Source organism: Octodon degus, unplaced genomic scaffold, assembly GCF_000260255.1.
Source record: "Octodon degus isolate 3935 unplaced genomic scaffold, OctDeg1.0 scaffold00266, whole genome shotgun sequence".
NCBI classification, from domain to species: Eukaryota; Metazoa; Chordata; class Mammalia; order Rodentia; family Octodontidae; genus Octodon; species Octodon degus.
The window spans coordinates 1,630,318-1,642,026 of record NW_004524842.1 but is presented as its reverse complement, the minus strand read 5'-3'; the positions used below and the strand labels follow the sequence as shown (position 1 = coordinate 1,642,026).

Below are 11,709 nucleotides of genomic sequence, written 5' to 3'. Positions count from 1 at the left end.
ATATCTATATCTATATCTTTATCTATATCTCCAGTCCTACAGTCAATCCATCTCTAATGTAGAGACTCAGATCCACACCTTTATTGGCTTCAGGATTTGCAATTGGCCACCTTTCAGCACAAGGAGGTTTGGGGGTGCAGGATCAGGAACCAGGAAACTGGGGTCTCCCATAGGATCACTCATCCACATTTGAGCATCCATTCTTCACACCCAAGAGACCATGCAGGGGACCAGGAAGGGCCATTCGGAAGTTGTGGTTGCTGAGGCGATGGGCTGGCCGAGGCCTTAAGTAGGGAGCAGGCAGTTACTCTGAATGTGGGCCCTATCCCCTGGGCCAAGTGGAAGAACCTGGCTGTCCTGCCCCAGTGTGAGTGGAGCACAAGGAATAAAGACAGAGCCGGCCCAGATCCCACTTCTCTCACCCCTAGGCCTCCTTTTGTCTTCAGAGGAAGCAAAGACCCCATGAACTCAGAGGCAAAGGACACAAGGTGACAAGTACCTTGGAGCTGGAAAAGAGCTGAAGTGGGGTGCTTGAATCCATGTGCAGTAGGAGGAAGAGGCCAGGGCTCTGTTGGCGGTGCCTTAGAGGAGGAGCTGGAAGCAGCTGTGTGGGCCAAGCTCTCACCTCCGAGCTGCGACCTCAGCGGTATATCTCTCCGTCCCTCAATACCCAGGACACCGGGTTCCTTTTCTTCTCAAGGTCAGAAGATCAGGAGGGAAGGAGTCCTCTCAGAAGCCAAGCTGCACTTCCATCAAGCCCTCCATTTCCAAGCAGGATGGATCCTAAACTTCCGTCTGGGCTCCTGGCTCCGCGCTGCCCACGATGGCCAGGGAGGGCTCCTTTCCCTCTAGGAAGGCCACGATGCTCTGCCTTTGGCTCTGGAGGGCTAGCTGCAGTGGTGTGCAGCCCACCCCATCCTGGATGTCCAGCAAGGCGCCAGCCCTGACCAGCACTTTGAGGATGGCTGTGTCCCCCTGGAGGGCAGCCAGGTGGGCAGGTGTCCACCCCACCTTGTTACAAGCATGCACATCTGCGCCATGGTCCAGCAGGTTGATGACACTCAAGAAGACACCCTTCTGGACCGCCAGGTGGAGGGGTGTCCAGCCCGACTGCTCAGCAGCTTTGGGGTGAGCCCCACACTGAAGCAGCGCCAGCAATACGGTCTCATCCCCGTGGCGGGCAGCTAGGTGTAGGGGGGTCCAGTTCATACTTCAGGAGCATCCACATCTGCCTGGCTTTCAGCCAGCAGCTGGATGATCTCCAGGTGGCCCTTGCAGGTTGCTAGATGCAGGGACGTCCAGCCCTACTGAGTGGGCAGCTCCAGGCTGGCCCCATATCTGAGCAGCATCTTGCAGATAAGGTACTTGCCCCTGGCAGCAGCGATGTGCAGCGGGCTATAACCACTCTGGCCGAGGGCATCAGGGGCTGCCCCACCCTTCAGCAAGTACTGGATGGCTCGTACTTTGCCCCGCTCCATGGCCAGATGCAACGGTGTCCTCAGGTTTTTCTGCTGAGTGTCCAGTTCAGCACCTTGGCTGGTCAGCAGCTTGACCAGGCTGACGTGGCCAAAGTAGGCAGCCACATGGAGCGGACTCTTGCCCTCAGCCTCACGCAGGTTCGGGTCAGTGTGACAGGACACCAGAAGGTGTGCCACATTCTCAAGTTGTTCTGTGGCCAGGTGAAGTGGGGTCCAGCCTTCGTTCTCCTGGGCATTCACCAGGGCCCCATGACCCAGGAGCAGGCGGGCCATGCGGTCATCCCCATTCTGGGCTGCAAAGTGCAGCAAGGCCCAGCTGTCCTCGTCCACCAGGTTGGCATCAGTGCCGTGTGTCAGGAGCAGGGCACAGAGATCAGGCTGCTGGTCGTGGGCCGCAATGAGGAGAGGCATGTAGCCAGAGGCCGTCTGGCAGTCCACGTCACCCTCATGGGCCAGGAGCAGCCTCACTTGTTCCACGCTGCCCTGGGCCACCAAAAAGTGGAGCGGTATGACCTTGTTCTCATAGACACGTAGCTCCTCGTCATGGGGACCAGGCTCTTGCTGTCAGAGAGTTGCAAAGCCTGCTTCAGAGAGTCTCCCAGATCTGCTGGGAAGAAGATAGTGTAGCAAATGAGACCGAAGACCTGTATAGAGCTCAAGGTGGCCATCTCTCGGCCTCATGCAGGAGCAGAGACTAGCAAGGTGACAGCGAGGCCTTTCCTGGTGTCCAGGGTCTCCTCACATTCATTACCAACACAGGAGGAGCTCTGGCCTCATTGTCTGAGCCTGCAGGCTTCCGGCACAGATGTGGTGGAACAACCAAGCTCATAAGGCCCAGGTCCAAACCCTTATTCCACCTGGAGCAGCCCTGACCTCAGCCAAATCTCTGCCTCTTTAGGCCTCCATGGCTGGCTGGGTAAAGGGGAGACCAACATTCTCATCTCATTGCACGAGTGTGAAGACAAGGTAGGCAGGGAAAACCTTTCAGGGGAGGCTGGAGAGGGATGAGTCCAGGCAAATGGAAGGCACATTTGTGCTTGGCACTCTATAATCTAAACTCCCCTGGAAGTCTGCAGTGGGAAGGTCTTGCTTCCCACTACGGTACCCAGTGGTGGATCAAAATTAAAGATTACAAGAGTGACTATGTCTCAGGCCCAACTCCCTGGACTGTGATTGGATTTGTCTAGGATCTATTGGATCTGTCCAGGTATCCGTTTTTGTTTGGTTCTTAATTTCCCAAGTGGTGTGCTGTCCTCGCCGAGAACCCACGTTGCACCTCTTGGGTCAGCCTGGAGGAGTCTAGCTTTGCTAGGACACATGAAGGGAGAACAAAACCAAGACCTTCAGCACCCATGTGTTTCTAGGAAAGGGCCCCACAACCTTGGGTGTAGGACAGGCCGGGGAGCAGGAGACAGCATGGGGCCTGGGTATGGCAGGATCCTTCCCGTGAGTTCTCTGGCCCTGTAGCAGCACCCTGGGCTTACCACTGTCTGTCAGCTCCTGGCTGGCTTCCTCACTGACCTGGGAAAGCACAATCAGCAGAGATAGCTGCATCAGTAAGGCAGAGCTCCCTGCCACCCTCAAGACTTGTGTCCCTTCCCAACCTGAAGATGCCTCCTACACCTGTGCCCCACCCCAGCTGTGTCTAGAGGAAGGTATGAGCAGAAGAGACCTGGCCATACCAAGGTGGCCCAAGGCTTGGCTTCCTTGGGGCCGTATGGATGCAGGGTGGATCTGTGGGTTCATTTAAGTGTTCCCACAGCTTTTGGCTGGTTCCTATTTCAGAGTAGGGACAGGAGGGCAGAAAGATGATGTTGACACCCACAGAATGACAGCTCAGGAGAGCCGAGGCATCCCTCTGCAGGACCCCAGAGAGCATGACCTGAGGCTGCACCCACCTCCTGGGGCTGGTGGCTTAGAGATGGTTTGCAGGACACCTTCCTGGCCAGGGCCTCCACCTCAGGGTCTGCCACAGGACCCTCGAGCAAGGACAGCAGGATGTCTGTTTCAACTATGATGTCTGTTCCACAAGAGACAGAGAGAAAGGAGGTATCAGGTTGGCCAGTGGTCCTCTCCCAATTTTAGATACCCTAACATTTCCTTAGTGTCCCCAAAACCTATTCCTAGGCTCATAGACAACCACATAAGCACAAAAGGCACCAGAAGAACACTGGGTCCCATTTTGCCTTGATAGGGACACACTTGGCAGGTCACCGGCACTCTGAGGATTGCAGTGCTTTCCCAAAGACAAAGAGGCAGGGCAGGGAGTCTCTAGCATGCTCGTGTTAGCTGTCCTCACTGTCCCTTCCAGGCCTGGGGGCACTTTCAACAGTGAGGATGCTGCGGCCCTGACAGGACCTGGCTGCACAGTTTGGCCACAGGGCCAGGCTCAGACGCTGCACCTCCTGCCTTCTGCATTGAGGGCTCCTACTCTACCTCTCGCAGCCACATACCAAGCAGAACCTGGACCTCAGCTGCCCCACGCTCCAATGCCTCCTCCCTGCCCCATGATGCAGGTTCTGCTGCTAAAATCTCTCTGGGCCCCCCCTGCTGCAGTTGTGTCTGCACGGCACCCTGAAGGCCTTGGGCCTCAATCTTGCCCCCTCCTGGCCCCTCTCAATCCCTGGGCAGGGAAGGCTGGGCGAGCACCCAGGAAGCATGGCCTCTTCTTGGGGTCTTGGTCCCAGTAGTGCTTCACCAGGGCCACCATCTGCTGGGCCTCGCCTGGCCACTCAGCTGAGACAGGCTGCAGGGAGGGCCGCATGCCTGCTGCTACTTGGACTATGATGGTCATCATGTTGAGTCCTGTGGGAGGGGACCCAGACTGAGCTGGTGCTAGGAGGCAAGAGGGCAGGGCCAGAGAGGACACTGGTGTGCACACAGTAGGGGCACTATGAATACTCTGTGGTAAGCAGATCTTGTACCCATAGGAGCCCCTGATTTGAGCAGGTGGGTCTCCGGTCCAGCTCCAGCCTCATGCCAGCTCAGGAGTGAACTGTAGGCTTTGGTCATGGAAAGGCAGCAAGCCCAGGCCTGCGGAAAGGTTTTGTTTGGCTGCCAAAGGTTCTAGCCTATCTGGTTTCCTGCCTATCTCTTTTCTTGCCTCTAGATGGCAGGCTGGGGAGAGGCAGGGAGGAACGCTGGGGCCAGGGCGTTGCAGCCACAGGTGAAGTCTAGGCTGAGCTTTGTTGTTACTCTTATAGGAGTTCCTGACACAAGGGGTGCAGAACAGTGGGATGAGGGATGAGCCCTTGAAGGGCTGCGGTTCCCAGCACCAACCTCAGCTTCCTCTTCCCTGCTCAACCTCGGCCTCCCTTACTTCCTTCCAGGACCCCATCTGCGAGGGCTGCCCTTGCCCCAGTCTGAGAGCCCCCGCCATATGCCACCTGAGTATGGTTTCTTCTGAGTGAGGAGCTCCCAGATGACAATCCCGAAGCTGCAGAGAGAAAGAACACACTCCCTAAAGGACTGTCCGACAGCCATGATTCCCCAGTCAGGGGACCCCCACAGACCCCAGGACCCCAGGCAAGGCCTCTCCAATCAGAGTTCCCCTGCCTCTCCCTCTTCTCCCTGAGCAGGGAAGGGCCAGACCTTATCGCTGTCCTTCTCTGTCCACTGGCCACAGGGACCATGAAGGTGGTGGCAACAGTCTGCCTTCTGGGTAGGTGACCTAGAGCCCAGCCACCCTCTCACCTGTACACATCAGAGCTGGGCTCAGGGGCTTTGTTACTCCCCAGGAACATCTCAGGGGGATGTAGCTGAGCGTACCCTGCACAGCTGACCTCTCAGTGCTCTGCGTCCGAGTTGACAGTTCCATCCACTTAGACAGGCCGAAGTCTGAAATCTGGTGGAAAGCCAGATGCCAGGGGTGGGTTGCAGGGGAGTCTCACCACACAGGCTAGCTTTTATTCCTCCCCCTTGCATTTCATCATTGTGCTTTCCTCCTTCACTGCCTCCCAGCTGAACTACCAGCTACCTGCATGATCTCGGACAACTCATTTACCTTCAGAAGCTCAGTTCCCTCACCTGTAAGATGGCAACAAAATCAGTACTTCACTCACGGGGATACTGTGGGCATTCAGTGAGGCCTATGAACAGCACTCAGGACACAGCACATGATACATACTTGGCAAGTGGTGCCATTACCTGGAGGGACTATGGGGACAGTGGCCAGCTGCCATGGGCTTCTGCTCATGTGCCTGTACCTGCCTCAGAACACTTACACCATGCATGTTTATCCCCCCATCCCTCCCTCACCAATTTTCCAGGCATTGCAGGTGTTTATCTCCCCCCATCACTAATTTTCCAGGCATTGCAGGCCACTAAGATAGGGAGCTCCATACTCTCCCTAGAGATGTTCAGACAGGGGTTACACATCTTAGTGGAAGAGTTTCACAAACGATCATGTTCTTGCAACTGGAGTTAGCAATATACAGAAAAAGGGACAGTGAGGGCATAGAACAGTGCCCTGCTGAGGCAGATAGGGAAAGACTTCCCTGACGAGTAGTGTTTAAGCTCTGAGCTGACAGGTGATTAGACCTTTGCTGGATGGAGAGAGAAATATGCAGACATTTCAGGGAAGAAAAGAGTATGCCATGTTTTAGGAACTAGAAAAAAAAAAGTTACTATGAGCTTTCTTAGGGATTATTTCATTTATATACATCCCTGCCACAAGCAAAAAATGAGAGGAATAGGAAATATTCTACCTATTTTAGTAACAAGAAGCTAGGGCCTACAGGGCATTACAGCTGGCCTTCCAGTGTTCAGGTTCATGTCCTAAGTTCGCTGTACATCCATCCTTCTCTGCTTCAGGTGAGGCCCTTTCCTTCAGTATTTGTCCGAGAAGAGAACTGCTTAAACCTCTAGAGAGGCCTGCTGGCAGGCAGATAACCTTGCCCTCCTGGGTTAGAGTGCAGCCTGCCTTCAAGGGGCCAAGGAGATTGAGCAGGCTTCTCACCTTGACATGCATATTGCTGTCCAGCAAGATGTTGCCTGGCTTGAGGTCCAAGTGGAGCAGAGGGGGCCTAATGCTGCGGAGAAAGTTCATGGCCAAGCTGGTCTCATGGAGGATGCGGAATTTGAGCTGCCAGCTGGGCCTGTGGGTGGGTAACATCTTCTCCAAGGAGCCACCGGCCATGAGCTCCATCACAATGCCCAGGGGCTGCCTGCACACCCCGTAGATGGGCACAATGTGCTGAAACTTGATTTTTTCCATTTTGGCTGCTTCTTCAATGAGGGTGTTCACATCGGAGCTGGGGGGGGGGTCAACAGACAAAAGAGGTGACCTGTCAGTTACAAGAGCAACCAGCACAATGTGCCACGTGAGCACCATGCCAAAGAGAAGGGACCCAGAGAAACATCCAGAACTTCAAGGTAGTGGAGGAGAAACAAGAACCGGTGTTTAGCAGGCAGTGCAGATGAAAGCTCAGATGGCCAGCAGCGACGAGACGGGCCATAAAGGCTCAGCAGCCCGTCTGCTCTGCAGAGCTGGTTACGACAAGCAGGCATCGCAGCCTGCCATTTACCCGGGCTGCTTGTTGGTTTGTTTATCTCCCTCAGCAGATTTCAAGTTCCTGCAGGGCTGATATTACGCCTCGTGCTTCTGCTTTAAAACATCTATTGCCATTTTGATTATGAAGGTAATACATGTAACCTGCAGAAAACCTAGAGAATTCAGAGAGCTATAAAAAAAGAAAATTAAAGCACCAGTAATCTAACCTTGCAGAGTTGGCAACAGCTAATATCACCGGGTATTTTTTCCGTGATACATTTCGAGATATCTCTTCCCCTTCTCCCTTCCTTTCACTCCCCTCTCTCCCCCTCTGTCTTTTGATCTCGGGCACGCAGCGGAGCCTGCGCACTTCCCAACGCCGTCGTTCTCCGGAAGTACGGTCTTAATGACGACGCGGCATTCTGGTTTATGGATGAACCATAATTATCCCTCTTTGTACTCCCCACAGCACACTGCCGACACCACACAATACGTCTTTGTTGGAGTGAACAGAAGTCAAGACGTAGCGGAAAGCCTTACAAAATAAGCACCTGCAAACCCGCTCGCTCATTTCTCTGTGTCACCCGCAGAACAGTAAATATCCAAACTAATAAGAGACTGCTCGGGGATTATGGGGATGAGGATTAAGGAGAAATAGCACCTTTTTCTTTCTTTCTTTCTTTCTTTCTTTCTTTCTTTCTTTCTTTCTCTCTCTCTCTCTCTCTCTCTCTCTCTCTCTCTCTCTCTTTCTTTCTTTCTTGAAGGAGGGGATTGAACTCAGGCCTTTGAGCTTGCCAGGGTGCCTTGATTTCCTTAGTTTTTGCTTTTCCTTCTCTACGGTTCAGAGAGCTCCATCCACTCCATCTCTGATATGCTTTCTCATCTTCTCCATTCCAGTTGGGCTCACAGAAAGTAGAAAAACATCTGTCGCAACGCAGCCAAAGCGTAGGCTCTGAGGGTCATCATCCTGAGATCAGATCGCAGTGACAGCGTGAGTGGGGCAAGCGGATTCTCCCGGTTTTAAACTATAGGATGGGAACAGTGGTAACAGCCAAGCACAAGTTCTCAGCCCGGCTCCAGGAGAGGGCCGCCACAGGCCCTCTCTCTGCTCCCTCTGCCCTCTTCTGTGTGGTTCTTGGTGTTCGTGCTGCGCCCATCACCTGCTCCTACAATCTCTGACCAAATTTAGGCTCTTGGTTGAGAGTTCAGATCTCTCACTCCTTTCTGAAACTCTCGTACCTCAGCCATTACCAATGTTCTCCTGCATTCCTCCCTCTTGTTCTGGTCTCCTCCTCTTTGCCCTGCAGGCATAGGCCACTTGGCCACTGGCTAGGTCTTGGGGGGCGTTCCTTTCTTCCTTTGTCTGCTCATTCTCAAGTCTCTAAGTGGATGCTCAGAGTTTAGGGGGCCTAAAGCTAAACCTTGGGTCTCCCTTAGCACCTGCTCTTCTCTCTGCCTTCTTTGTCTCCTCCACTCGCAGACAGGGACTTGGGTGTGTCTTTGACTCTTCCTCCCACTTCCACAATCAGGCCCTGGCCAAGTTCTGCCACTTCTACCTCTAAAATACAGCATGAACGTGACTCACTTCCACCACTTCTGCCATCTGAATCTTGGCTCAAGTCTTTTTTAGTATGTCTTTATAGTGCACAATTCTTACCTTCATCTTGGGGAATTAAAGCATACACATATTCCATCTTGACCATTCTTGTCCCCTAACTCCCACCCTCCTGTCTCCCTCCTTTCCCTTCTTCACAGTCTACCTCTTTGTTTCCTCATTTATTTCATTCTTTGCTTATATTTTAGGCTTCTCATATTAGAGAAATCATGCAAGGTTGTCCCTCTCTACCAGTCTGCCCCCACCATATGGGCCCCTTGCTATCCTGCCCCTCATCTCTAGCCTGTTCCAACTCCAGGATCTTTGTGTGGGCTGCTTCCTCTACTTAGAAGACCCTACCCTCATGGCTTGCTCCTTCCCCTGCCTCAAAGATCTACTCACATGGTGCCTAATTATTAACCGTTTACAGGTCTATACAAAACAGTAACCCCACCCCAATTCCTGTATATACATGCAGCCCACAAATGAGTATTTTTGGACCACATGTATTCTGGAAAGATCAGACTAGTCCATTCTCCTTATGCATTTTAATCAAGAAATGTCAAGTAGTTATAAGTACTAGAGACAGAATTGTTATTTATCATCATGTGGCTATAGCGCGCCTAGTGAGAGCCAGGCACCACAAAAGCACTTGGAACAGAGGACTCTGGACTTGGCCTTCCGGCAAGACCTGTGTGAGCGCTGGCAGGAGGCCTGGACCTGCTCCCAGGCCTGCAGGCTGGGCAGTGTCTATGGTTCTTGGCATCCCAGCTGGCAGCAGCATGGGAGGGTCCAGCCCAGAAAGCCTGGGACAAGAAGGTGGCTCGCTGCAGGTCATCCAGTGAACTCCAGCACCTCTCAGGAAGCCCAGTGATGCCGTGTAGGTTTTGGGTGAGAAGGAGCGCAGCAGGGGGTGGCCAGAGCAGTCGTCACCCCAAAAGAAAAGAAGAGAGCAGGATGAGTTTGAGAGAACTGGAGGACAGGGCCTCGCTGACCTCTGTTGGCCCCACACACAGGCTTTGCGTGCCTGGAGTGTTTCCAGTGCAGAGGCAGAGAGCGGTGCCTCGGAAACTCGGGCTTCGAGGCAGACTTCGCAAAGGCTCTGCCTCCACCCCAGCTCCCTGCTCCCTCGGGGCTCTCTAGGTCCAGTCTTGCCAGCCTCAGTTGCCCCCCTGTGAGGACGAGTCACAGACACCTGGTGGTGTCCTGTTGTGGGGAGGGGGAGCACTTGATGACATACCGGGTCCTCCAGCGCCTGTGCTGCGCCTGGAACACCTGACTGAAGCCGCTGCTGGCTACGTGTTGCTAGCTGTCCTCAAAGTCCTCCCTGGTGAAGATGGTGAAACTGGCCAGCCGCTGCTCCACGGGCTCAGCAGCCACGGGGTCGGCGCAGCTGCCAGGGCCCTTCCCCGTGCCCTCTCCAGCTGCAGTGGGAGGGAGAGCCAGCAATCTCAGCTTCCTGCTCCTCAGGTCCCAGGAAGGTGGGGTTGGCAAGGTGAACAGCTCTCCCTCTTTCAGCCCAGGAGGAGCTGATACTGCCCCGTAAAGGCAGGGCAAACCTCCAGTAGGGCTGGAGGCAGGCTGTGAAGCGGAGGGTGGCCCCTGGGAGCACCTTGTGCTTCCTTTTCTTGGCTTTTGATTTCCTCCCAGCTGTCCCCGCTACCCTCCCAGGGAGAGGTACAGACCACTGGGGCTTCCTGCAGTTGGAAAAATAAGCACAGCTTGAGAAGTTAATTCCCTTTTATTTAGAAAAATGCCTAATGGAAGTTGGTTGTCACCTTTCTGCAGCACTATGTAGGGTATTTGTGAAAGGTTTTGGGGTCTCTGTGGAATGCCCCAGCAAGTATGGGGTTCAGAAAATTATACTGAAGATAATTGGGTTGGGTTTTCTCTTTCTGATAGCCAGTCTCAGAGTGCCAAAGGCTATCAAAGAGGGCCAGCAGGCACAGGGAGCGGGCTCCTGGACTCCTGCTTGCAGAGATGGCCCCTTCTTGGCTAAGTTCTCAGCACAACCTTGGAGCAATCAGCACCTATGTGCCCATTAGGGCAGCGGAGAGAGGACGTTTGTGGAACAACCAGAGCATTGCCGGGACCACATCTGGAAGTGGGGCAGCCCCGCTGGGAGGACCACAGAGCAGCGTTGGGATGCTCAGGAATTTGGCCTGAGAACTCAGAGCAGAGACTTGGGCCTGAGGGGTAGAGAATATCCCTGTAGCGCCAACTTGTGTCCCGGTCAGATTCAAAGCCATGCGGGTGGATAAAGGTGGCCAGAGGGGGGCGGGAAGAGGTGTTCCAGAGAAGCAGTGGAGGCACAGTGTGGCGGCTTCCTCTGTTTCTCTGAACTGCCTGCTTCCTTTTCCTGGCTTCTACTCTGGGTAGTGCCTTGCTCCCTGCCTGAGATGCAGGTAAAAGGGAAAGAAAGCTTCTCAGCGCTGCAAAGTGAGTCTTGGCCCCGTGGAATTTCCTCTTCAACTCTCATCTCAAAGCCCTTCAGAGCAGGGAGAACTAGGAGTGCTTCCACAGCTGGGGCTCCCAAGGACACTGGCCACGGGCAGGCACTGCGGGGGGCACCGCAACAACACAGGGCCAGGTTAGCCACCTCTCAGCTGTGGCTGGGCAGCAGGACAGAAGTCTATAGGGAACCTCCAGAGTGGCCAGATTCAAGCTGGAGGTGCCCACCTTTCATAGGAGGAAATGCCTCACCTTCGGGCTGTACCTAGAGAGCCCCTCCAACATGCCGTCAACTCACCAGAGGGGAGGCATGCCAGGCAAGCAGAGACTCCTAGTGGAAGGTTCCCAGAATATCTTCAACACAACCTTGAGGGGGAGTTCTGGTGAGCAGACTGTGCCTGAGTCAGTTGTCAGGGGTACCAAGGTTGGCTGCTCTTAACTGAGCATCAACTCCGTTCCCGGATAGTAGCTGCTTTACCTACTGCATGTACTTTATAGATACTTTCTTGCTCAAATCCATACCACTGGCCACAGAGCTAGTAAATGGTAGTTGATATTCAAACACACGTCTCTTGGTTCCTGTAGATATGGGTTGGGCCTGAGAAAAGGAACATGGGGAGCCTTTTAAGAGACGAAGAGAAGGGCCTGACTTCTATCCCCGGTTCCACCAAAAAAAAAAAAAAAAAGTCTAAGAG

General features: G+C 53.9%; 1 protein-coding gene across 1 annotated transcript; it reads right to left on the bottom strand.

Annotated features, from left to right (window-relative positions):
• Nucleotides 1-783: 783 nt before the first annotated feature.
• On the bottom strand, nucleotides 784-11,299 carry Ankk1 (ankyrin repeat and kinase domain containing 1). Its single transcript, XM_012512722.1, is given in 13 exon segments — nucleotides 784-1,214; nucleotides 1,217-2,023; nucleotides 2,026-2,082; nucleotides 2,963-2,999; nucleotides 3,377-3,498; nucleotides 4,128-4,283; nucleotides 4,865-4,914; nucleotides 5,172-5,232; nucleotides 5,235-5,322; nucleotides 6,436-6,730; nucleotides 9,759-9,987; nucleotides 10,786-10,957; nucleotides 11,267-11,299. Coding segments are annotated over 13 exon segments (2,538 nt in total).
• Between the last annotated feature and the right edge of the window lie 410 nt (nucleotides 11,300-11,709).